General features: G+C 37.1%; 1 protein-coding gene across 6 annotated transcripts in view; it reads right to left on the bottom strand.

Moving 5' to 3' along the window:
* TMEM260 (transmembrane protein 260) overlaps window positions 1-26,312 on the bottom strand; it is a 67,190-nt gene that overhangs the window by 18,491 nt on the left and 22,387 nt on the right. For 2 of the 6 annotated variants that reach the window (XM_025869973.2, XM_073895258.1), the window contains exons 4-11: window positions 25,462-25,639; window positions 24,179-24,292; window positions 12,627-12,806; window positions 11,091-11,131; window positions 7,892-7,975; window positions 6,189-6,303; window positions 4,759-4,928; window positions 2,410-2,581 (exon numbers count right to left, since the gene is read on the bottom strand). In XM_025869973.2, the coding sequence (XP_025725758.1) occupies window positions 2,410-2,581; window positions 4,759-4,928; window positions 6,189-6,303; window positions 7,892-7,975; window positions 11,091-11,131; window positions 12,627-12,806; window positions 24,179-24,292; window positions 25,462-25,639 (1,054 nt within the window). The remainder of the gene's footprint in view (window positions 1-2,409; window positions 2,582-4,758; window positions 4,929-6,188; window positions 6,304-7,891; window positions 7,976-11,090; window positions 11,132-12,626; window positions 12,807-24,178; window positions 24,293-25,461; window positions 25,640-26,312) is intronic. The other 4 variants (XM_025869974.2, XM_025869975.2, XM_073895260.1 and 1 more) reach the window with 4 other exon arrangements.

The following is a 26,312-nucleotide window of genomic DNA, read 5'->3' as shown; positions in this document are numbered from 1 at the left end:
TTCTTTCGTTCACTATTTACTCAAGAAACAACTATTGCTCACCTGCAGTGAAGAAGATAAAGTCTCTGCCCTTGAGAAGCTCAACGTTTGTGATCATCTAGACCTCAAAGAGAAAACCCTTTTTGGCTAAATTATCTGAATTTAAGAGTATGTCCAAATTAACTACATATCCTTACATGTTCTTTTGGTTAAAATAAATCATTAATATCAGGAAAAATCACTTTTTCTTAAATCTATACCTACCTATACTTTTATATGTACAGATTTACTTTTTTTTTAAAGATTTTATTTATTTATTTGACAGAGAGAGAGACAGCGAGAGCAGGAACACAAGCAGGGGGAGTGGGAGAGGGAGAAGCAGGCTCCCCGCAGAGAAGGGAGCCCGATGCGGGGCTTGATCCCAGGACCCTGGGATCACGACCTGAGCCGAAGGCAGATGCTTAACGACTGAGCCACCCAGGTGCCCCAGATTTACTTTTTTTTTTAAGACTCCTATTTACACTTGCAAAGCTTTGTTACAGTTTAGATATCATCTTTTGAAAATTATGCTTATGTTTTACTTGCTTTATGTAATTTAACTAGAAATGACAAATTATTTTTAATCTAGGTGTACATTATAAATACTCAAAAGATACTTACTGAATTAGATTTTATTAACCAACAGTTTCAATTCTTGGGGATATTAACATTAATTCTATACCTTCTATATGCTATGACCTCAATATTTCTCATATGATTCTCAGAGTAACCTTATTGTGTGAGAGTAATTACATTAGACACTGCTGATTGTCCACTGAACAGCTAATATCCTCCTCTTCCTCACTCACACAATCCTGACTTCGATCAGGTCCCCCAGGGCAGCGATATGCTTGGGTCTGGTCTTTCTCCTTTGCTAGAAAGTAGTTTAGGAGTGGGCATATGACCAAATACTGGTTAGGGGGACCCGAGGGGAGGTCTGCTAGGGGACTCTGGGACACATGTTACTCTCAACAGAGAGAGAGAGAGGATGGTGCAGGGAGAGAGAGAGAGAGAGAGAAGAGAATGGGAGGGGAGGGGAAGGGAGCGGAAGGGAGAGAAGGAGAGAGGCACTTTGCTTCATTTTAGGATGTGATGTTTGGAACTGGGCCTTCATCAGTTCAAGATGGACGTAGAAAAGTCACCCCAGAACACTGACATCATTGAACTGCTCATATTATCCAGCCTAAAACCTCCTATCTCCAGACTACTTCTTATGTGAGATTAAAAACCCCATAGTTTAAGCTACTCTCAGGTATTTTGTTTCTTGCCTTCAAAAGCATCCTAACTTACATGATGATCATTTCCATTTTATAGATCAGGAAACAGAAGCTCTGAGAGGAAAAGTCATTAGCCCCGCGCCGCGAATCCTGGCAGTGACAGAATGAGGACTGGATGCAGGTCTAATTAACTTTGAAATCCATGCTTCTGAATGATAGTTGCCGCCGTCCTAAAGCAGTACTTAAAGTCATGGTGGGGTACCACATTACCGACTAACAGCCAGCTTTTGTCAGAAACTAGACTGAAGATCAAATTGATCAATTTGTATAGATGATACAAATGCAAACTGCTTATAAAAATGTGTAATGTGCAGATTTCCCTATATTTGCAAATCTGTTTATATGGTTTTCTTCCAAAAATTCAAATTATTCATTCATTCAACAAAATTTATTAAATATTGTGCTTAATAATTTGCTCAATCAAACTAATTATAGTATTAAGATTAGTATCAAGAGGAGGAATTTCTCTTTCCCTGATGACTGCTCTAAAAACACCAGAGATAGATTTGTTCCTTTTTAGGTATTTATGGTTTAAATTATAAATCTTACAGCTTAAGTACATTTCTTCTTTTCCGGAAGACTGTTTTAATAGACCTGGAAATTTTCACAAGTCCTCTCCAAACATATTTTTGTCATAAGATCAAAAAGTTTACACACAAATTCTATAGCAGAATCGTGGTTAATAATTTCTATTTTGAGTGAAATGTTTACTCACCTGCAGTACAACTTATTTTATATTCAACCTAATGTATTTTAATCCTGGGACCAGTGGGCAGTATTAATTTGAATGGCTGGGTTGAAAGAATGTCAAAGAACTATTTAAAAATAAATTTACAATACAGTACTTTCACGGTTTGTCATGTGAACTAGAGACTTAAGATTATTATTTGATTCTAACACAAAAAACATCAATTCTTAAAACAGTTTAGATGCGAAGGAAGCAATTCATATGGCTTATACTATTAGTTAAAGTTAACAAAAGAACATGATATATATTCTATCTAAGAGTAACTGTGAAACCTGTACCAATCTGCCATTAAAAACTCGTTTAAAAAATAATTCTTTTAAAGCGATTACTGTTACTATATTCTAAGTATATTTCTTATATACTTACTTCCTGATCCACTAGTGAAATATCTGGTCTCAGTCCCTCGCAATAATGCATGTAACGGAGAGAATTGCCTGGCAAATCTCCTCTGAGTAAGATAATTGCATCACGAGGCATAGAGGCTAGAAGGTTCTTTGCAAATTTATCAATCACGTAGTTGGTCCTTTGGTCACAAATGCTAAATAAAAGGATAAGGAAACATTAAAATAGCAACATACTGCTACAGTTTTAACAAGAATGGGTTTATTTTCTGCTGCAGTCTTTTCCCATCACACACTCTACATGTAGTGCTTCAAAGTATTCTAATTTGTATCTTCTAAGAAGATGCATATATTTGAAAAAAGGATGCCATCATCTGAAAGAAAAAGAGAAGGGACTACTTGTGCAACTAAATGAAAATCAGTGTACTGCTTTACTTCTGGAGTTTATCATCATTTCTATAAAAAGGGAACTGGTTAGTGCTCAAGAATAAGTCCTTTTTTTCTCACCTAAAAGGACATCTAATTTCACTAAAAAGAAGTAAGGCTTCTGATTTCACTTGAAATTCAAGGTAATTGCATGTCAATTCCATTTAGACCAAAGAGATTTTCAGAAATGCAAAAGGAAATCTGCCAGTTTCTAGCATAACTTTGTATAGCATGCATCTGACTCTCTTGCATGCAAGCTTGAGCCTTTCCACCACTTCCCCAAACCACAGGCTCCCTGTGGTCCTCTCTCCCTTCTAGATGGAGAAGTCATTAGAGAATGAGACCAATAAGAAGGAAGGGAAGGAAGAGTTGGCGGAGTTGTTTACTTCTCTCCAGGCATTTTTTGCGAATGCGAACAACAGCAGTACAACTCCTTTCAATGACAGAGTGGACATTCTGACTTCAAAGAAAACTGGCATGAACTCTGAGAGCTTCCCATGAAAAAAAGAAAAAGACTACAAGAGAGTAAAAGCATCAAAAAACGGAACAGGCATTGTCCTTCCTGTTATTATCAGGTCTGTTACATGTAATGGTTCTAAGAAACACAGTCTAAAGTTGAATCACTGGGCTAGCATCACAAAGCAAATGAACACTGCTAGGAACAAAATATTCACCCCTGTCTTTGTGATTGATGCAACTGCTTCCTACTGTGATTCCCTACTTTGCAGGGTGATGCCTCACATTCTGCCACCTAGCAAAGTTGCTATCTATTCCCCTGGGACAAACACAAGAATCAAAACAATATAAAACAGCCCAGCCTGTACAAGCATCCCTGGTGTTGAACCTGGCTTGCCCTGAAGACCCAAGTCAGAAGCCTGGGATAAAACAAACTTGGGAAACACGGTGGGCTTTGCAGGCCCTTGTTGAGCCAGCTATGGAGTTGTATCTGGGACATGCATCCCCTTTCCAACAGACCTCTTGGTGATAAGAGCGTCCTAACACTGGCTCTACCCTGGTATTATAAAGCACATCAGTTTTTAAAGTTAAGTTGAAAGGGGAAATTCAAGCGCCTGGGTGGCTCAGTAGGTTAAGTATCCGAATCTTGGTGTCTGCTCAGGTCATGAACTCAGGGTCCTGAGACTGAGTCCCTGCATCGGGTTCCCTGCTGAGTGCAGAGTCTGCTTGGAATTCTCTCTCTCCCTCTGCCCCTCCTCCCACTTGTGCTCTCTCTCTCCCTCAAATAAATAAAAAAATCTTAAAAAAAGGGGGAGTACTGAACCTTTTAAAATACCAATCAAATCTCACTACAATGAAATTCCAGTGGACTCTTCCGCTGCTGTAATGTTTACTCAATACTGCTGGAAATAAATGAACTATCATCTAAAACTTGGACATGTTTTAAGCCAGACTGATTTTCATTGGCAAGGTTATTCAACAGATTTTGAAAAATATATGTAATATTCATAATGCATAAGGGTTAAGGAACTTTTAGAACTTTAATTATTTCAAAATAATTAATACTCACTGCTATGGAGGAAACTAGATAAGGGCCAGGTGTCACTCAAAAGATGAAATCTTCAAAGCATAGAGGAGAATTATTTTAGGACATACAAAAAGGCCCAAATGTCTTTACTCTCCATCTAAGTGGTATTTTAGATCACGGACTTTTATTACATCCTCCAGATCCTACCAAGTATCTCTAGGATTCCTTAGAGGAAAATATACAAATAGTTTATATGTCCCACCCAAGCCCTTGTTTGCAATGCCCTGAAACCACACATCGCTCATGCTGAGATTCTGTTCAAAAGTTTAAGCAGCGCTGCATTCAGACTCAGCTGTCTCACTCTGAAAACCAGGGGAGGTTAAAGGTGAAATAAAGCCCAAGACTCTAAGTATCTAAGTGTTTCTTGCTTGAGTGCTACTTTTCATAAAAATAAGCACGTGTTACCTGAAATTAGAATATATTTGGTAAATTATAAAAAGAGCTGCTGAAAGCCATTCCAGACACTGAAGCCCACTGGTGTTCAGCACTCGGTTACTCTCAGAAGCCAGCGTTGCCAAACCGAGGCCAGCGAGGACGGCCACCACCGCGTTGCTCTGCATCCAGAATCTCTCCACCTGTGACAGAGGCGTGCAGACAGGACATCCAGCTGACTGGTTTAGGCCATCAATCGGGTACTTGTCTATTTAACAAATACATCGTGTACCCCTAGCCGCTCAGGCCCGCGGTCACTCAGGTCTCGTTTGCGGACTTCCCCAATCCAACTCCGTGTCACTTTATTTTTCCATTTTCAAATACTTCTCATTTCCAGTTTGACACACGAATCTCCCTTTTTTGGGTCCACACATTCTTTTCAATGCTATGGCGTGCACCTTGAACTCCTGCCACTCGAGAGGAGGAGGAGATGGAGAAATGCTTTTGCTTTACTCCTTAGCCCTCGCTTCTTCCGGTAAGACTGCAGGCACTGAGCGGAACGGGAGTCTGCGACCCGGTTGTGGGCCTGCATGGCCGGGCCCTTTCCCTCTCTTCCTCTCTGGGAAGTGATCCACCCACAGGACGCACGCATCCAGGGTCAGAGCCCGTCCTTGTGGCGGGTGTGGGGTGGGGAGGGGCCTGCCCTGTGCAGCCCTGCCTGTGACCAGGGGTGGGGGTGGGGGGTAAGTCCGTCCATTCCGGGACGCAGTATGAGGAAGCCCCCTTGGCCACAGATAGAAACTACCTTCTCCATTCTCAGCGTTCTCAGTATAAAGGGGATTCACCTGTTGTAGTTGTCCTGGTTTATCTCGTTTCTCAACTGACTCAGAACTCAGATGATCAAAAAGGGTATTATTATTTACTAGGCCTCTTGAACATACACATAGAAAAGAGTTGGCTTTAGCCATTGAAAAGGAGCTGTCTACATTTATGGTTTCTACTACAAAGAGAAGAAATACCCTAATCTCAGCAGTGGCAGCCAGGGGAAAACAGAAGCGTGGTCACTCTTTTGCACAGGCCTGAGACTGCTGAGGTAAAAACTAGCGGAGTGTGTGGGTAAGAGGCCCAGCTATGACCTTTATTTCTTTATTGTTTTTTAAAAAAATTCCAGGGGATCTGCAGGAGTACTTGTATCTGTAAGCACACACATAAAATAACTAACTTAAAACTACCTTACGGGTATTTTTCTACCTAACTATTGTGTTAACTAAATGTTGCATTTTTTCCCCCTAAAAAAAGGCCTCAGTCTTACTGGTTCAAGAATTTAACTTTCGATCTGTAAAAATGTATACACAATGTTAGCTCTTTCTGTGATCAGTTGCTCTTCGACAAGATTCATGAGGACAAATTTGTACACTCTTCACCAACTTTCTGGTCAACGGATAAATCTAAGTAAAACTTACCACACCCATGAAAAGTGGTTTTGAAATATCTAAATTCGCCCTCCAAGCAAAGAACAATGAATAAGTGCAAAACATTCCAGTAAAAAGCCATACCAATGATGGATTCTGTCTGTTCCTATAAAAAAATATGTCCAAAATTATTTATGTGCATGAATATCAATAATAATATTGCATAAGAAAAAAATTAGATCTGTAAAACTTTCTCTTTTTTTTAAAGATTTTATTTATTTATTTGACAGAGAGAGACACAGCGAGAGAGGGAACACAAGCAGAGGAGTGGGAGAGCGAGAAGCAGGCTTCCCGCTGAGCAGGGAGCCCGATGTGGGGCTCGATCCCAGGACCCTGGGACCATGACCTGAGCCCAAGGCAGACACTTAACAACTGAGCCACCCAGGTGCCCCAGAACTTTCCATTTTTAACTAGGGACAAATAAAGATCTCCATTTAAAAAAATCTGAGCTGGAATAAACAACTGAAATATAGGAATCAACTACACACTGTACTATATTACAGACAACTTCACTTGGAACTATGCAGCAAGATATAGAAAGTAAAAATTCAGAGAAGAAATACAAATGATCAATCTTGTTAAATTTAAGGTGTAATTAAACAAATGCAAAACAAAAAAATACTTTCATGCCTCAAAATAATAAAGATTTTAAAACAGCAACTTCAATATTGGTGAGGATGCAACAGAATGAGCACATATGTGAGTATAATCCTCAAGAAAAATTAATTTGATAATATATATCAAAAGCCTTAAAAATAATCACACTCAGGGCGCCTGCGTGGCTCAGTCAGTTAAGCAACTGCCTTCGGTTCAGGTCATGATCCCGGGGTCCTGGGATCGAGCCCCGTATCGGGCTCCCTGCTCAGCGGGAGTCTGCTTCTCCCTCTCCCACTACTCGTCCCCCCTCCCCCTGCTTGTGCTCTCTCTTTCTCTCTCAAATAAATAAAATCTTTAAAAAAATAATCACACTCATTGACCCAGTAATTTGACATGTAGGCATAAATCTTTAAGCAAAACCAGAAATGTGGATAAAGATTAATCCATAAAAATGCTTTAATATTATTTATAATAGAAGTGGAAGCAATCTGAAGATTCCCAAACAGAAAAACACTTCACTTAATTCTCCTAGGTCAGAGAATGGAATTTTATACAGACATTTAAATGACCTTCAGTCTTTTTATGATAAGGGTGCATGCTCATAATATAATGTTAAGTGTCAAGGAAACAGAACTATAAATGTGTGTACATATATAAATTTACATAAAACACTCAGATTAGAGGGTAAATGGACAAAAAATAATTAATAGAGGTTAAGAGTGCTATATTTTTTAGGTTTTCTTTTATCATCAGAGGTAACTTCTTCCGAGGAATTCAAATAGTTGTTTACTTCTTTTGCAATGCAATAATGAGTAGCTATGGGCACAGTTAGGGATCAAAACAGAAGTTTAAGACATCAAATGACTTGTTTACTTAGATTGTAATATACTGCTCAATCTTCCAAAATCATTAATTTATTATAAGGAAAAAAAAAACCTAGGAAGAAAGCAATACACATTTGCTGTAACAGAAGTGATTAGAGTCACTAATTTGGAATATAAAATAATACTGGCAATGTTCTCCAATGGCATATTAAAAATATGAATTGAATTAATGAATATGGGAAAAAGAATAGGAAAAGAAATTATATTACTCACTTTCTTGCTAAACATATATTTGCCCAAACTGCGAGGGCTTGAATGTTGAGTGAGAGTTGGGTCCTCATACTTGTTACTTGAGAACTGTAAAAGACAATCTAACTTATCATGGGTAGAAAACAAACTTGGTTAGATCCAAATACAACATTCTTTGTAAAATACATCTGATTATGCACTGAGTAGTTTTAATGGCTGGAGGCAGATGTTAAAATTATTTTGTCTTCTTTTATTTTCATTTATTTATTTATTTATTTATTTATTTTTTAAAGATTTTTATTTATTTATTTGACAGAGAAAGACACAGCGAGAGAGGGAACACAAGCAGGGGGAGTGGGAGAGGGAGAAGCAGGCTTCCTGCAGAGCAGGGAGCCTGACGCAGGGCTCGATCCTAGGACCCTGGGATCATGACCTGAGCCGAAGGCAGACGCTTAACGACTGAGCCACCTAGGCGCCCCTACTCTGTCTTCTTTTAAATTTGGGAGAAAAAGTACCATAAGAAAGAGTTAAACAGTTCTAAGATGTTTTCCAATTGTAATATTTGGTTACCAATTTATATTATTTGGGATAGGATCAGAGCAAGTAATTCTTCTGTATTTGTAATGCTGGTATGCTGTATTGATAATATTTTGGATCCCCCAATTGGTTTGGTAAGAAGTCATGTGAAATGAGTTTTTGAACTTCTGTCAGTAGTGTAGACACGGCCTCCTGTGATTTAGCGATTGAAAACAAAATCAATGTGGGGCGCCTGGGTGGCTTAGCTGGTTGAGAATTCATCTCTTGATTTCGGCTTAGGTCATGATCTCGGGGTTGTGGGATCGAGGCTTCTGGGGACTCTCTCTCTCCCTCTCCCTCTGCCCGTCTTCCCCAGTGTGCGAGTGGGCATGTGCTCTCTCTCTCTCTCTCAAAAAAAGGGGTTCCTTGTTTTCTATATTATTTGGTTCAAAAATGTTTAAGCCATCTCTGAGAAATGTATTTTTTTCCTATAATTAAACTAAATTCTTCCATTAACTAATAAGCATTTCCCAAGTGTTATCTGAGTTCTGAAATAGCTCTACCAGTCACCAATTTTTAAAAAAAGAAATGACTCTATACAACCTCTCGAAGAACTTTCTTCTCCCTGCTGGCAATTTTACTGGAGAAAATGTGATGCCATAATTATGGAAACCACACAATGTGTATTTTACTAATGGAGACTCATCTACTATGAGAAGATATTCTTACTCATTTTCAAATACACTTGAAAAATTGATTCCAGCATGATGCCCATTTCAAACCATTCTTCAAAAGGAATGAAGTCAGTTTCCAAATTAATTCTTGGAGATCTGTTGCTTAAATGTAAGCTCTAAAACATGGTCAGTGCCTAGGGTTAGATTCAATAATTTCCTTGTACAGGATTGCAATTTAGAGATATGCATGGGGAAAGAATTTAATTTGCTTGACTGGAAAAGGAGAGATGATTAGGTCCCATCATTTTGAAGGATTTTCTAGTAAGTTAATTTTGAGTTGCTTTTCTCAACACTCCTGTCCTCCTGAAACAACTAAAGACTAGAAATTCTCTCACTCAGTCAGAGGGTGCTAGGGTTATGCCTCCATTCTACATTATGATTTGGTTCGAACAAATAGTGTGGGTGTGAGTGGTCATCACTTTTGTTAAGTCTTTTTTCTAGGCATATCACCTAACTGCTATTACTTCAATATAAAGGAGGCTTTTATGTTCCCCAATAGATGAGTTTTATGTGCAACTTACAACTGAGAACTCTTGAGAGTTCTTTGGAGTTCATGTGGGATTTGTCAAGGCAAAATATACTGCCAATGTCAAATGTGATCACAACCCTATAAGGTAGGTTGAAAAGAACAGGCAGTGAGTCTTCTGGCCTGGAGCAAAGCAGAATAAAATAAAAGCCCACAGACACTGGTAAAGCTGTCGTTGTAACTGAGCTTCCTGATACTTTTTCCCAACCAAAAAGAAAAAGGAGCCACAAAAGTTTCAGTCAGACATTAAAAAAAAAAAAAAAAAAAAAAAATCAGTTGTGAGAACCAACAAAAGGTTACATAAGAATAATTGGTGGCAGGAAAATGTTTTCAAGATACAGTAAAAAATGAAAACCAGTGGGCTAATAAAAAAGTCTGCATATTATGATCCCATTTTTCAAAACAAAAATATAAAAAACATTGAAAGATACAGACAGAAATGTTAATGGATTAACAATTGTGGTTATCTCTACACATAGAATTATAGTAATTTTAATTTTCTTGTTTTTGCTTACCTGGATTTTCTAAATTTTCTATAATGATTATGTATCACATTTAGGGAGCAGGGGAAAGGGACATTTAAAAGAAAAGAAGGAAGGATGGAAGGAAGCAAACAAGCTAGCAAATTAACAAGACAGAAACTGTGAGAACCTATGAACTGCCTCATGTACAGAGTTGAAATATTCTCCCCATATTTTAAAAACGGTTTTCAAATAGTCCTGGGAATCCTAAATGAATAATTAGTTAGGAGATCACTTTAGTATTATAGAAGACTATTCTTCCATAATTTTATATTGAAAATATTATAAAAATAGTACAGGGTTGGTATGGATATTTTTCAAGTTGTCTTAATCTGTGTGGGTTTTAAAGCAAATATTAACCCATTTTTCAAAGAACCCTAGTAGGTAATATAGATGAAATATATTTGCTTAACCGGCTCTAAAAAGGCTGGATATTAGAAATATTTAAGTCAAAAATAGAGCTTAAGAACAGCCTAAAGAAAAAGTCTTAAGACACATTAAATAAATGAAGCTCTAAAGAATTTAAGAACAGAGAGCTCAATCCTAAAAAGAAAAGAATCGAATCGCTAAATGCAATGTTCTAAAATGTCTCTGAAAAAAAGAGTCGAAACCAGAACAAAGGATAAATGATGTATAAAGCAACACTGCATTGGGTCATTTTGTATCCAAATGGAAGTGGAAACGTTCTAGTTTGACAGTCTACTAACTCACTGTTGTATTTATCCCTCACTCTCAGCTTTCTCTTCCTGAAGGAAATGCTAGAATGTTTTGATAGTCCACACAAACAACTAGTGACCATACCCGTGAGAGCCACTTCTCAGACACACTGCTTCACAAAGAAACAATCCCAGAAGCCCCCCAAATCACTTAGTCTAGGAACTGATAGAGAATTCACTTAAAACCAGTTTCAAATATTTCATACTCACAGCAAAATTTTAGACATACTGGATCCTGTTTCAGATTTGGCCTAAACATAAAAGAGAGAAGTTTATTTGCGTAAGCCTTCAACTGCAGCTGTGTTAGGTATTGCATTTTAACTATCCTGATTTAGAATATACGTGTTTTAAGTAGACAATGCAACATCTCTCTTCATTCAGTCTTTGCTTCAGAGCCTTACTGAATTTTTGAAGAGAAGTCAGTGGAAATTAAACACAGACATCCCAGAGGAAGAAGTGCAGAAATAATGATGGGCTAAAAATCAGTTAAACTAGTTCCAGCAGGAACGATTAACACATTGATGAATTAACAGACTTTACACTTTTGTTGTAGACTGTCTTTAAGGCACTTTGATTAGAGCTCATTACCACATGTTAGTCTATAATTTCACAATTATGTGTGAATTACACAAATTTCAAATCTGGAGTGGCCCTCAAGCATTATTGTAACGGAATAACCAATGTAAGTAAGCCAGAGTTTAAGCTGAAAGTATCAAACTCTCTAATTCAAAAAGTAATTAGTAATTATCCTTTCATTAAGCTAGTTTATTATGAAATATCTCCTACAAACAACACATATAATGTATATTTAAGGGATAAAGAGTTTTTAAAAATCTATAGAGCTGCCATTCACTTAAGAACAGAACTGCATGAATACCATAAAGTATCTCACAAAGCATTCACAGACCTCCCTTTTCTCACCCCCAGTGATAACTATTACCTTGAATTCTGTGTTAATTACTCCCCTACTTTCTAAAAATATATAGTTCTTCTTTTATATGTACCTTGAGCAATAGATTGTTTACTTTTTGCATGGTTTAGAATTTTGTATCAATGGTGTCATATAATACATAGTCTTCAGAGATTTGCCTTCTTGCATAAGACACAAAAAGCACAAACCATGAGAGAAAAATCCGATACAACTGTTCTTTATTAAGGTAAAAAAAAAAAAAAGTTTGTCCTTTTATTTTTCAGATAACCTTTACTCTAACCACATTCAGTGTTTTTTCCCTAATTTATGTTTCAGGGAAAACAAGGCCTTTTGAACTTAAAAAAAACACTTCTAGTGAAATTTTATCTTATAAAGTACTTACACATACGTATTACACTAAAGACTATCATGAACACTATTTGTCAAATATGAAAAAAGAAAGTGTTTTGGTCAATGTAAATTAAAAATTTTGAGGTTTTTTTTTTTTGATTCTTCAATCTTTTCCAAATATTTAAAATCACAGACCAAGGGACGAAAGTGATACCCAATACTAAGAAGAATGAAGTGTTTTAAATGCTGGCAAAAGAGTCTTTTTAATGTTTGTTATCCTGAAAAACATACTTGGGATATACAACATTATGATGTCAGGTTAAGTGATTCCACGTTTATAAGGAGCAAGTTTGTTACACAGATAATGGAAATGAAAATTCTATGTACTGTCATTGATAGATATTATTTTTTTTCAGTCAAGGCCCAGGCAAAACACTGAAGTTTCACCACTTCCTTCCTTAAAAGGGCTTTAAATATAAATTTACCAGACTGAATGTTCCATATTCTTCCCTGAGCAAATGCGTCAAAAATCCTAGCAACGTTGTCTGGTCTCCCCAGGTCCAACGGGCTTGATTGAGATAGGATGAGATAGGAAGGTAGACGTAAGGCAATAAACCAGCAGAGAAGTACAGACTCAACTTCAACAGAGAGCCCAGGGAGAGTTCCTGCACCAAAGCATATTGTATTGTGTAACAATGTTTATTTTTAGTCCATTCATCCTGGAACTTCAAGAACACATCAAGAAAAACATCAAAATGTTTACTCAGAGCTGATCTCTCAGTTTCTACTAAGTCACCACAGAATACTATGTTAAACCTTCTGCGTACTATGGATTACTAGAAAACTGCATCAGCCTGAACTCCTTTGCATGGCAGGTGAAATCTGAGTGAAGCAAATAATATTAGGGGCAACTCTGGAGTATCATTGTTTATATTTAAAACCATGTCATGACATGCAGCATTACATGGCTGGGATAACACACGTGGGAGTGACTGTTTGGCTGATTTTGAATATACCCCAAATACTGTTCCAGTACAATTCCCTTCATCACCATCACCAGGAGTAGACTTCAACTATATTCTCTATTATGATTACACACTGACAATATGATACTTTGCCCAAGGGTTTTGGATATTTCATGGAAATATGTGTCACAAATGAAGCTAGCTTTTAAATAACCTCCCAGTTCATCCAAATGCTCTTTTTCCTCAATGTACATATAGGAAGGAGTACTGATAGAAATTTGTTCTGTATAACAATGTTGCCTCATAAGAGTGTATTTCTCATCTGCGCATAACTTTTTTTTTTTAAGATTTATTTATTTATTTGAGAGAGAGAGAGAGCAAGGAGGAGGCAAAGAGGGAGAGGGACAAGCAGAATCCCTGCTGAGTGCGGAGCCTGACACAGGGATCAATCACACGACCCTGAGATCATGACCTGAGCTGAAATCAAGAGCTGGATGCTTAATCGAGCCACCCAGACACCCCCTCATCTGCACATTTCTAAAATAAAGGACAATGTTGACAAAGTCTTATAAAGATTACACCCAAAAGAATTCTGGTATACTAAAAGATTCAAATAGTGGTTGCTTTAGTAGTTGGGAAAGGGGGTCTCTTCCAAATATCATAATTGGCAATTGCCAACTTTTCCTTTACAAAAAAGGAAAATTCATATGTGACAATGACTACAAGAACCAAGGTTCACATTCACCAGAAGGAGAACAAGCAGTTGACTTATATTAGCATTTTCAAATAAACACTCTTAATTGAAAATAGAGTGTTTTTACTAGAGTACTGATTTCATTTGATATTTCTAAAGTGGTAATGAGATGCATAAAAATAATGGCATGAAAAGAGTATAAGAAATAACTTGAGCAACATGCCTTTGCTATTCTTAAAAGTAGTTTTAAATAAAGCAAATGTTTATATTTTGACAGTTTCTGCCTGTTATAAAGTTCAAGTTAGAGTGGCACGATGCAACTGCCGGAGAATGTTCCTTTTGTGTGAGAAATCAACAAGGAGACAATTACATGAGAGTTTTTTCAGAGAGTGCAAGAAAGTGGCTCTGAGTCCTAGCTGTACGTACATTAGAATCACCTGCAGAGCTTTTCGAAAATATCAATGTCTGGGCCTCACCCTAGACCAATTAAATCAGAATTATTTTGGAGTGGGGTCAGCATAAATATACATACCTATATACAAATATATGGATATATATACACATGCATTCACAAATGCACACACATACACATACTTTTTAAAAGCTTCCCAGATCATCTGAGTAGCCAGGGTTGCAACCAACTGACTCAGGACTTCTTACTCTGCCTCAACTCATCTGACCAGTGAGATCCAACTACTCTGTCACTTCATTGGTAGGCCTTATTTTCTAGCCTCTGCTATTTAACTAGAGAAAATGAAATGTCCTTTGAGGAGTCATACTTCGCCAAATTGCATCATTCATCAGTAGCTGACCTAAGTACAGAATAAACAGGCTCTCAGACCAGGCTCCTACCTTGTCCACTCTGAGTCCTGCATGTTTTATAAAAAGCATATGGCTCTTCTTTCAATTAACTAACACAAAATATTTACTTTTTAAGTTCTTGTCAGTCAATGCACCTCTCTATTATCTGAATGAAACTTCTCTGATGTCAGAAGCCCGTCTAGGAATAAGGTCATCAAGATGGCAACATAGATCATTCCTGACTTCAGTCTTCCTTACCAGAAGACCAGCTAGCAACTATCTATGGACGAGATATCACTGTGAAGAATCCCAGAATTCAGGGGTGAGGATAAAGCACACCTTGGACCATACAGACTGAGAAGAACCACATTAGAAATAAGAAGGAGCACTCTGACTGCATCACTCCTCCCCCATGCCAGCCCAGCTCTGCACTAACAGAGCTCCCCTGGGGTGACAGTTTTTCCAGTGGGAAAAGAGACTCCAAGGTGGACAACCAGCTCCCCCAGCATGGCAGGACACTTCCCAGGAGGCTCATTTGGTTCTCACCTCTTGAGAGGTGGGAGGAAGGGGTCGGCTCAACCACTGGGGATCACACAGGAGAAGGGAAGCAGGGCTTCCGGCAACCAGTGCTCAGATCTGGAGGACTGTGTTCTTGCTCGCAGCTGTGCCCAAGCAGAGATCCCAGCCAGCTCTTCTGCCCATCTGCTGAGCTGAGCCGGTAGCTGATCCCACCCTAAACTAATTCTGATTTACTTGATCTGGGGCATACTTTAACATAATAAAGTCCACATATGACGAGTCCATAGCTAACATCATACTCAACAGCGAAAGACTGAAAGCTTTTCCTCCAAGATCAGGAATCAGACAAGAGTGCCTACTTGGTATTACCAACTCCTGTTCAACACAGTCCTGGAAATCCTAGTCAGAGTATTCAGGCAAGAAAAATAAATAAAAGGCATCCAAATATGAAAAGAAGAAGTAAAACTGTCTCTATTTGCAGATGACACAATCTTATATAGAGAAAATCCTAGACTCTACCAAAAAACTGTTAGACTAATAAATGAATTCAGTAAAGTCGCAGGGTGTAGAAACACAACTAATTAATACACAAAATTAGTTGTGTTTCTACACACTAACAATAAACTATAAACTGTCTGGAAAAAAAAACAGAAAATGATCTCATTTATATTAGCATCAAAAACAATAAAACACCTAGCAATAAATTTAACCAAGGAGGTGAAAAATCTGTACACTGGAAACTACAAAGCATTGATGAAAGAAATTGAAGAAGAAACAAATAAATGGAAAGATACCCCTTGTTCACAAATTGGAAGAATTAATATTTTTTAAGTGTCTGTATCACACAAAGCCATCTATAGATTCATTGAAACCCCTATCAAGATTCCAATGGCATTTTTTTTAAGGATTTATTTCTTATTCATTTTGAGAGAGTGAGAATGAGAGAGAGAGCGAGTACATGAGAGGGGGGAGGGTCAGAGGGAGAAGCAGACTCCCCGCTGAGCAGGGAGCCCGATGCGGGACTCGATCCCGGGACTCCAGGATCATGACCTGAGCCGAAGGCAGTCGCCTAACCAACTGAGCCACCCAGGTGCCCTCCAATGGCATTTTTAACAGAAATAGAAAAACAAATCCTAAAATTGATATGGAACCACAAAAGACCCCCAAACAGCCAAAATAATCTTGCAGAAGAGGAATGAAGCTGGAGGCATCACACTTCCTAATTTCAAACTACATTATGAAGCTATCATAATTAGGAGTTCAAGGTGGTGAGGTAGGAAGATTCTGAACTCACCTCCTCCACAGACACAACAAATCTACAAAGACCTAAAAACTATCTGAACAAGTGCCTCCATAACAAAGAATAAAAGGGCCACATGAAAATGTGTGGGAGAAACAGAGACATGGTCTCACCGAAAACCCCAACCTAGTGCTGTAACCCACAGTTAGGAGGGATCTCATAAATATAGGACTTCTTCCTGAGGAGCAAGGGGTTTGTGCCCCCACGTAAGGCACCCCAAGCTTTGGGTCCTGCACCAGAGAGATGATCCCCCACCAAATGTATGGTTTTGAAAGCCAATAGGTCAAATGTTCAGGAAAATTATAGGGCTGTAGGGGACAGAGACTCTGCTCTTAAGGACTTACAGACAGACTCACTCGCCCCAGAACCTGGAACAGAAGCAGCAGTCTGGAAAGTGCTAGACCATAAGTGAAGAAGATTCATTTGCTAATCTTAAAATGTCTGCTGTAAGGGGAGAAGCCTGGTAGAACTCTCTCTGGGGACAGAGATGCTGGAGGGTGCCACTTCTGGCATTCTTCCTCTATCTTGCTAGTGCCAGTGAGTGTGCCCACTCCTGTGTACCACTCCATTGCAGCTCTGTCACAGCCAGCCAGGCAAATGCCCAACCTCACATACCGCTCCACCACAGCTCCACCGAAGTCAGCCAGGGTGCACAGCCCACAAAGGGGATGCCCCTTAAGTGCCTGGATCTGGTGGTCAAGGGGAATTGCATTTTGGGGTCCTATGGGTCTAAAACAACTGGAAAGACAGTTCTTGGCAGGTTACCATCCCCAAGGGACTGCACTGACAATAGACTGAAACAACACCCCCTGGTCTTCCCGTGAAAAAACTTCAGCTTGAAGGGCAGGTTTCAGGTTTACCACACGTCTAAAGGCTAGAGAAGTGCTCTCCGGGAACACAGGCTGACGGATACCATCTTGGAGCTCTCACCTGGCCTCACCACAGCTTGTTGGCACCTCCCAGGAACAAACTTGTACACTCATCTGGAACCCTGAATCTGCAACAATCCCTAAAGGGAGACCCCCCCCGCCCAGATCACTTGGTCTGGAGGCTAGTACGGTCTATGATTGCAGTCTCCCAGGACTGTATCTATTTGCATACCTTAAAGATGCTGACTGAGGGGCTAGTTTCCAATCAGTGTAAAATTAGGTGCTGATGAGATCCCTCCCTCTGGAACACTCACAAGTCTTGACACAATAACTAGAACCTACCAAGAGAAACTCAGGCTGGTTAGACAATCATAAAGGTTTGAGAGACAGCCAAGAGCTACAGCAAAGTAGCTGTAGCTACTTTGATGTGAGGTTCATCTCCTACACAGGGCCACTCCTCCAAGACTGGGAGAGACAGCTATTTTGCCTAATACACAGAAACAACCACAGAGAGTCAAGCAAAATGAGGAGACAGAGGAGTATATTTCAAATGAAAAAACAAGATAAAACCCTGGAAAAAAATCTTAATGAAACAGAGATAAGTAATTTGCCTGACAAAGAGTTAAAAGTAATGGTCATAAAGATGCTCACCATACTTGGGAGAAGAATGGATGAACACAGTGAGAAGTTCAACAAAGACACAGAAAATGTAAGACAGTACCAAACAGAAGTCACAGAACTGAAGAATACAATAATTGAACTGAAAAATACACCATAGGAGTTCAACAGCAGACTAGATGAAGCAGATAGAATCAATGAGCTAAATAAAACACAGGGCAATGGCACTCACCCAAACCAAGCAGCAAAAAGAAAAAAATTTAAAAACTGAAGATAGCTTAAGCGATTTATGGGACAATATCAAGCAGAATAACATGTATATTATAGGAGTCCCAGAAAGGGAAGAGGGAATGGGGCAGAACGCTTATTTCAAGAAATAATTGCCAAAAGCTTCCCTTACCTGGGAAAAGAAACAGACAACCAGATCCAAGAAGCCCAGAATTCCAAAGAAGATGAGGCCAAAGAGACCCACACCAAGACACATAATTAAAATGTCAAAAGTTAAGGATAAAGAGAGAAATTAAAAGCAAGAGAAAAAACAACTTGTTACACACAAGGAAATCCCCATAAGGCTATCAGTAGATTTCTCAGCAGAAACTTTGCAGGTCAGAAGAGAATGGCATGATACATTCAAAGTGCTGAAAGAAAAAACTCCCAAACAAGAATACTACCTGTCAAAGTTATCACTCAGAGAGATAAAGAGCTTTCCAGATAAACAAAAGCTAAAGGAGTTCACAGACACTAAACTAGCCTTATAAGAAATGTTAAAATAATTTCTTTAAGCTAAAAGGAAAGGGCATTAATTAGTAATAAGAAAGAAATATTTTAAAAATATCTCTGGTAAAGGTAAACATGTAGTAGTGGTTTAATCACTTAAAAGCTAGTATGAAGGTTAAAAGATAAAAGTGGTAAAAATAACTACAAATACAGTAATTAGTTAAGGGATACACAAAATAAAAAGATGTAAAATATGACATCAATAAACCACAGGGCAAGAGGAATAAAAATACAGTTTTAGAATGCATTCAAACATAACTTGTTACCAACTTAAAATAGCTTGTTATATATATACAGGCTGTTATATATGAGCCTTATGGTAACCATAAAGCAAAACCCATAGTAGACAAAAGATAATGAGAAAGGAATCTAAGTGTAACACCACAGAGAGTCATCAAACCACAAGGTAAGAAACCAAGAGAAGAAAGGAACAGAGAGGAATTACAAAACAGTATGAAAATGAAAAATGAAAATGAAAAACAATTAATAAAATGGCAATAAGTACATACCCATCAATTTCCTTAAATGTAAATGGGCCAAATTCTCCAATCAAAAGGCAGAAAGTGGCTGAATGGATAAAGAAACAAGACCCATCTATCTGCTGCCTGTAAGTGAGTGAGTAAGAGACTCACTTCATATATAAGTACACACATGGACTGAAAATGAAGGATGGAAAAAGATGTTTCAAGCAAATGGAAACCAAAAGAAAGCAGGGGTAACTATACTGACATCAGACAAAACAGATTTAAAACAAAGACTATAGTAAAAGACAAAGATGGGCATTATATAATGATAAAGAGGTCAATCCAGCAGAAGATATAACATTTGTCAATATTTATGTACCCAATGGAGAAACACCTAAATACATAAAGCTAACACCAACAGACCTAAAGAGAGAAAATGATGGGAATAAAATAATACTAGGGGACTTTAATACCTCACTTATATCAATGGAACAATGGACTTTAATACCTCACTTATATCAATGGATATTGATTTTTTGTCCCAGCCAGACAGAAAATAATAAGGAAACATCAAACTTAAACAACATATTAGATGCAAAAATGGATATATATAGAATATTCCATCCCAAAACAGCAGAATACACTTTCTTCTCAAGTACACATGGAACATTCTCCAGGAAAGATCATATGTTAGGCCACAAAACATGTCTCAGTAAATTAAAGACTAAAATCATATCAAGAATCTTTTCTGAACACAATATGAAACTAGGAATCAATTACAAGAGGAAAACTGCAAGAATCACAAATATGTGAAGATAAAACAACATACTACTGAACAACCAATGGGTCAATGAAGACATCAAAAAATAAATTAAAAAATACCTTGAGACAAATGAAAATGGAAATACAACACACCAAAAAAAGGAAATAAATACAACACACCAAAATCTATTGGATGCAGCAAAAGCAGTTCTAAGAGAAAAATTCACAGAGATAGTTAAGAAGAAAAATCTCAGATTAACAATCTAACGTTACACCTAAAGGAACTAGGAAAATATGAACAGATGGAGCCCCAATTAGTAGAAAAAAGGAAATAATGAAGATCAGAGTGAAAAGAAATGAAGTAGAAACTGAAAAGACAATAGAAAAGACCAATGAAACTATGAGCTGATTCTTTGAAAAGATTAACAAAATTGACAAATCTTTAGCTAAACTAAGAAAAAAAGAGGGCACAAATAAATAAAATCAGAAATTAAAGAGAAGTTACAATTGATACCAAAGAAATCCAAAGGATCATAACAGACTACTATAAACAATTATACACCAACAAATTGAACAATTTAGAAGAAATGGATAAATTCCTAAAAACATATAATCTTCCAAGAGTGAATCATGAAGAAATAGAATATCTGAATAGATTGATTACTAGTAAGGAGATGGAATCAGTAACTTAAAAATTCCCAACAAAAGTCCTAGACCAGACAGCTTCACTGGTGAATCCTACCAAACATTTAAAGATTTAATATCCATCCTCCTTATACTCTTCCCAAAAACTGAAGAATAGGAAATGCTTCCAGACATGTTTTATGAAGCCAACATTACCCTGATATCAAAACCAGAGAAGGACACCAAACAAATAAATTAAAAAAATTATAGGCCATATCAGATATCCCTGATGAACATACATGCAAAAATCCTCAAAAAATATTAATAAACTGAATTTGAAATTACATTATATGGATTATACACCATGATCAAGAGGGGTTTATTCCAGGGATGCAAGGATGGTTCAACATCTGCAAATCAATCAACATGATATACCACATTAACATAATGAAAGATAAAAATCATATGATCATCTCAATAGATACAGAATAAGCATTTACAAAATTCTTTCATGATAAAAACTCTCAACAAAGCAGGTATATGGCCACTGAAAGGCCATATATGACAAGCCCACAGCTAACATCATACTCGACAGTGAGAAGATAAAAGCTTTCCCTCTCAGTAATATGACCAGGATGCCCACTCTCACTGCTCTTAGCCAGAGCAATCAGGCAGGAAAAAATATAACAAGCATACAACTGGAAAGGAAGAAGTGAAACTGTCACTATTTGTAAGTGACATGATTTTATATAATGAAAACCCTAAAGACTCCACCAAAAAACTGTTGGAACTCTTAACTGAATCCAGTAAAGTTGCAGGGTACACAATCAATATAAAAAAATCTGCTGCCTTTTTTATACACTAACAATGAACTATCAGAGAGAAATTAAACCAATTCTGTTTACAAGTGCATCAAAAAGAATGAAATACCTACAAATAAATTTAACCAAGGAGGTGAAAGACTTATACACTGAAAACTATAAGACGCTGATTAAAGAAATTGAAGAAGATATAAATAAATGGAAAGATATTCCATGTTCATGGACTGGAAGAATTAATATTGTTAAAACAGCTAAAGCAATCTATAGATTCAATGCAATCTCTAACAAAATTCCACTGTCATTTTAGAGATAGGACAAACAATCCATTTGAATGAAACCACAAAAGATCCCAAATAGCCCAAGCTATTTTGAAAAAGAACAACAAAGCTGCAGGCATCATGCTCCCTGATTTCAAACTATCCTACAAAGCTATAGCATTCAAAACAGTATGGTATTGGCATAAAAACAGATACATAAATCAATGGAACAAAGTAGAGAGTCCAGGAATAAACCCATGCATATATGGTTAGTTAATTTATGGCAAAGAGGCAAAACTATTCAAGGGGAAAAGGCCAATAAATGGTGTTAGGAAAACTGGACAGTCACATGCAAAAGAAAGAAAATGGACCACTATCTTACACCATATATAAAAATTAACTCAAAATGGATTAAAGACTTGATTGTAAGACCTGAAACCATAAAACTCCTAAGAGATAACATAGAAAACAGATATACATACATAAGTACTATGGAGTATTATTCGGCCACAAAAAGAAAAAGATCCTGCCATTTGCAACAACATGGATAAAACTTGAGGGTATTAACGCTAAATGAAATGAGTCAGATAAAGACATATACCTATAGTGGGGTCTAAAAAAAACTGAACTCACAGAAACAGAGAGTTGACTGGTGATCACTAGAGGCAGGGAGTAGGGAGTGAGGGAAATGGGTCAAGGTGGTCTAAGTGTGCAAACTTCCAGTTATAATATGAATAAGTTCTGGGGAATGTAATGTACAGTATGGGGACTATGTACTGTAGCTTATATTTGAAAGATGCTAAGAAAGTAGATCTTAAAAAGTTTTCAAGACACAGAACTGTAACTACGTGAGGTGATAGATATGTTAACTAACCTCATTGTGGCAATCATTTTATAATATATCCATATATCAAATCATCATGTTGTACACCTTAAACTTACACAATGTTATATGTCAACTGTATCTCAATAAGCTGGAAAAAAAAGAGAAAGAAATGAAGACTGGATTAAAAAAAAAAATGCCTGGCTAAGGTAACTGATAGCAGGATGTTAATGCATCCCCATCTATGCATCCATCAATTCACAAGAAAAATATCTGGGCCTCTTCAGGTTTGTAATCTATAGAAAAGTCTTCACTGAATTTATGTTTTTTATGTTCTATCTCCTTTATTTAAAATAAAAAATATTTTATTATTTTATATAATAAAAGACCAGATAAAGAACCTTCTGTATATTCTATAAAACCACTGTTAGACATGACCTGTTACACTGTTTAATATTCCTCATAAAAGGTTGGACATGACTGACTTAGCAGAATTCAGTTCCAAGAAAAAGTTGATCTTCCTTTGATTGTTATTTCCATTTTTTTAACACATAATATAATCTCCACGTTATACTTTTTCCTTTGTTGCCAGAAGCTAAAAACAAAAAATATATTCAAGTACAGTAAATACAATAGTTACCTAAAGTTTTGTTATAATTTCCCTATTTCTGTATAATAATTTTACTGAACATGTATTTTCTAATATAATCCTGACTAGAGCAACAAATAATGAAATGATAAATAAATAAATGTAGCTGAGGTATAATTAACAAACAAACAATAAATTCAGTAAAATGACTCTAGTACTGGCTTTGTATTTAGATTGTTTCAACCTCTAGGAGGAGGGCTGACAAAATAAAGGGCTTCGATCTTTCCAAAACCTCATGTCTAACTCAGCTCCCTGCCTTCTTCAGTCCATCTCACAATGCCTTACACAGCATTGTAATTTTCTTACATTGCTTTACACCGCCATTTAAATCAATAATCGTTTTTCCTTTGAGGGAAAGGGAAAACTAAAATAAATAATTTTTAATTCTAGAGACATCTGTCCTGAGAAAACAGGTTGTTATTTTCCAGAGATGTTACTTGGTTCACAGTGATGCTGTCTGTTCTGTCGGGAGAGCTGAATCTCTAGCACCTAGAGCAGCACCTGCACAGCGCAGGCCCTCAACAAACAGCTGGATGAATGAATAAACTATTATTAATACACTATCCTTTGTTTTAGGGCATATAATAAAACAATCAAGGAAATCTGTTATTTCATTTTAACTCCTTTTTAGCCTATTATTATCAAGGTGCTGCTCAGAATCAGTAAGAAAATTATGAATCAGACCAGATGCCACTGCAATCAATACTGTATAATTTTTGGGGCGCCTGGGTGGCTCAGTCGTTGAGCGTCTGCCTTTGGCCTCAGGTCATGATCCCAAGGGTCCTGGGATCAAGGCCTGCATCAGGCTCCCTGCTTGGTGGGAAGCCTGCTTCTCCCTCTCCCACTCCCCCTGCTTGTGTTCCCTCTCTCGCTGTGTCTCTCTCTGTCAAATAAATAAATAAAATCTTAAAGAAAAAATACTGTATAATTTTTGTAAATCCTATTTTTGTTTTCAATGTTGTTAGAGCCTCGGGTCATTTACACTTTATATAAAACTGAAAAAAAAATGAAAGCCCCATGTTTTATGCCATAAATGTTATATCGGGCCTTACTAAAACATTATGAATTTTCATTAAAAACACCCAAAAACCTACCTTCTCTTTTAAAAGTCGAAAGAGAATCCATGGTATTATGCACAAAACATAGAGTACTATTGTATGCTGATTACATAAACTAAGGCCACAGCAGAAAGCACCAATTTTAGCTATCTGAAAAAAAAGAAAAAAACCTAAGTTAAAAATTTACCTAAAAACTCTTAAGTTAGCACAATAGTAAAAAGTTACTCTTTATATGAGAACCAAGCATTTGTACCATAGGTCAGGCTAAAGTCAACCTCTTAGACACAGGCTTGCTTCCACAGACACTAATATTTGGCACCATTACTTTTTTTTTTATAATATTGTCCATTCTCATCACATCACTGAAGTCTGACCTGAAATGACTGCCTTCAAACTAAGTTTTAGAAAGTCCTGCATGATAACTAGGTAAGTCCTACTAGTAATAAGATATTGTGTAATTCTTATTAAAGTCTGTAACTAAAACTCAGGCATTCTTTCCATTTTACTTTTTCTCCTATTAAATACATAAAATAGAACACTTTTTATTTAAAAACGAGGTTAGGGGTGCTGTTTTTGCTCTTTTGAACATGTGCAATTTTCATAATCAGAAAAAAGTTTACTTTAGACAAAAAATGAACTCTAATAGCAGCACAGATCTGTTTATAGGCACCACTGATAAACCATGGTATTCTTCTGTTTGTATATTCTTTAACAACAAAAGGCTACCTTTACTAAAATGGTTTGGTACTTCCCAATGTGTAGACTGTAAGCTCTTAGAAGACAGGGTTCACATTTCAAATGATCTTGATATTAGTGTTTGCCTTATAAATTCACTGGAAACTCTTCCAAACTACTACGTTTATACATTTGATACTCTTAGTTTAAAAAAAAGTACAAATTTGGTCTTTTTTTCAATTAGAGAGTAAGTCAATGTACCACAATGGTATATAATTTAAGGTGGTCAATCTAGAGCTTGGCATCTAACGATCACACTCACACACACATACACATACACACACACATGCACGATGGTGGAATTAACCAACAAGCCCATCTTTCCCATAGGACTCAGAGGGGATTTCAATCCTCTCATTCTCCAAAAAACTTTTGAACTCTGGGAGAAAAAAAAAAAGCTCCATGGTTTATAAAGCCTATCATGGTTCACAGTAAAAGAACTCAGAATATTTTCTCTCTCAACACGCCTAAATTACCTCAACAGTAATCAGGACAGATAAACAGCATCCAAAGTTAAAAAGAAATACAGCATCTGTCTAAAAATTAAAACAAAAAGTGATTTCACTTTGATCAAAATAGGTTACCTTTGATCTTTCTTTTGCAGTTGCTGCCTCCTCAAAATGTACAGTAAGAGCCATAAGCAGCCCCACAAACAGATTGTTTAAGCTAAAAACCTCTGCTGCAATGGACCACTGCCATGTTAGACGAGAAAATGAAAACACCCCCGCAGCAAGGATTCCTCCAGCATGTGAGCCAGAAAGCCTGCAAATACAGATAACATGAAATCTTCTTTCCCAACAAAAAGAACCGACTTTCTTTTCCTTTTTATAAACTGTAGCAGCAGAAATTATGAGTCACCCAGCACTATCCCAACACATTATATGGCTAATACATTACTTCGTATAATAATTTCTTCCAACAGATTTTAATCAGGAAGTCCATATGTTAACTTAGTAACAAACAAAGGAACAAACCTCCTCAGTCTCTTATGGACTGAATGAGGTTTAGTTCTCAGATGGAACCTCTAGGATTCAAGCCAATTCAGAAAGCCTGAAGAGATAGTAGCTAGAGAGATAACAAACCTGTGTCACTTCTCTTGCTCTATCCACAAATGAGAATGATGGTCTGGTTGAGATGGAAATATGTTGAATTGTAAGAATTAATGAAATGGTAAAATATCTGTTCAGGAACACTCATTCTCACTTCTCATGGAATGTTTGGGCCTAGGCACTTCCCACACGATCACACCAAAGTTTATCTCCCAACATATGGCAAATATGTCTTTGTCACAGTATCTGGTGATTTTAAGATCTTGAAAGCTGAGTTCTTAGTTTCTAGTGATTCCTTCTTTATACAAAGTTGAAGTTGAAAACAATGTATTTCTTTAAAGAGAGGGATGGGAATGTGAGCTTCAATAGCACAGAAAGAATCAAAT

The sequence above is a fragment of the Callorhinus ursinus genome, unplaced genomic scaffold, assembly GCF_003265705.2.
Source record: "Callorhinus ursinus isolate GAN/ISIS: 27379988/994484 unplaced genomic scaffold, GSC_fseal_2.0 scaffold8, whole genome shotgun sequence".
Classification (NCBI taxonomy): Eukaryota; Metazoa; Chordata; class Mammalia; order Carnivora; family Otariidae; genus Callorhinus; species Callorhinus ursinus.
Note: the sequence above shows the minus strand (reverse complement) of the source record. Positions and strands in the feature narration are given on the sequence as shown.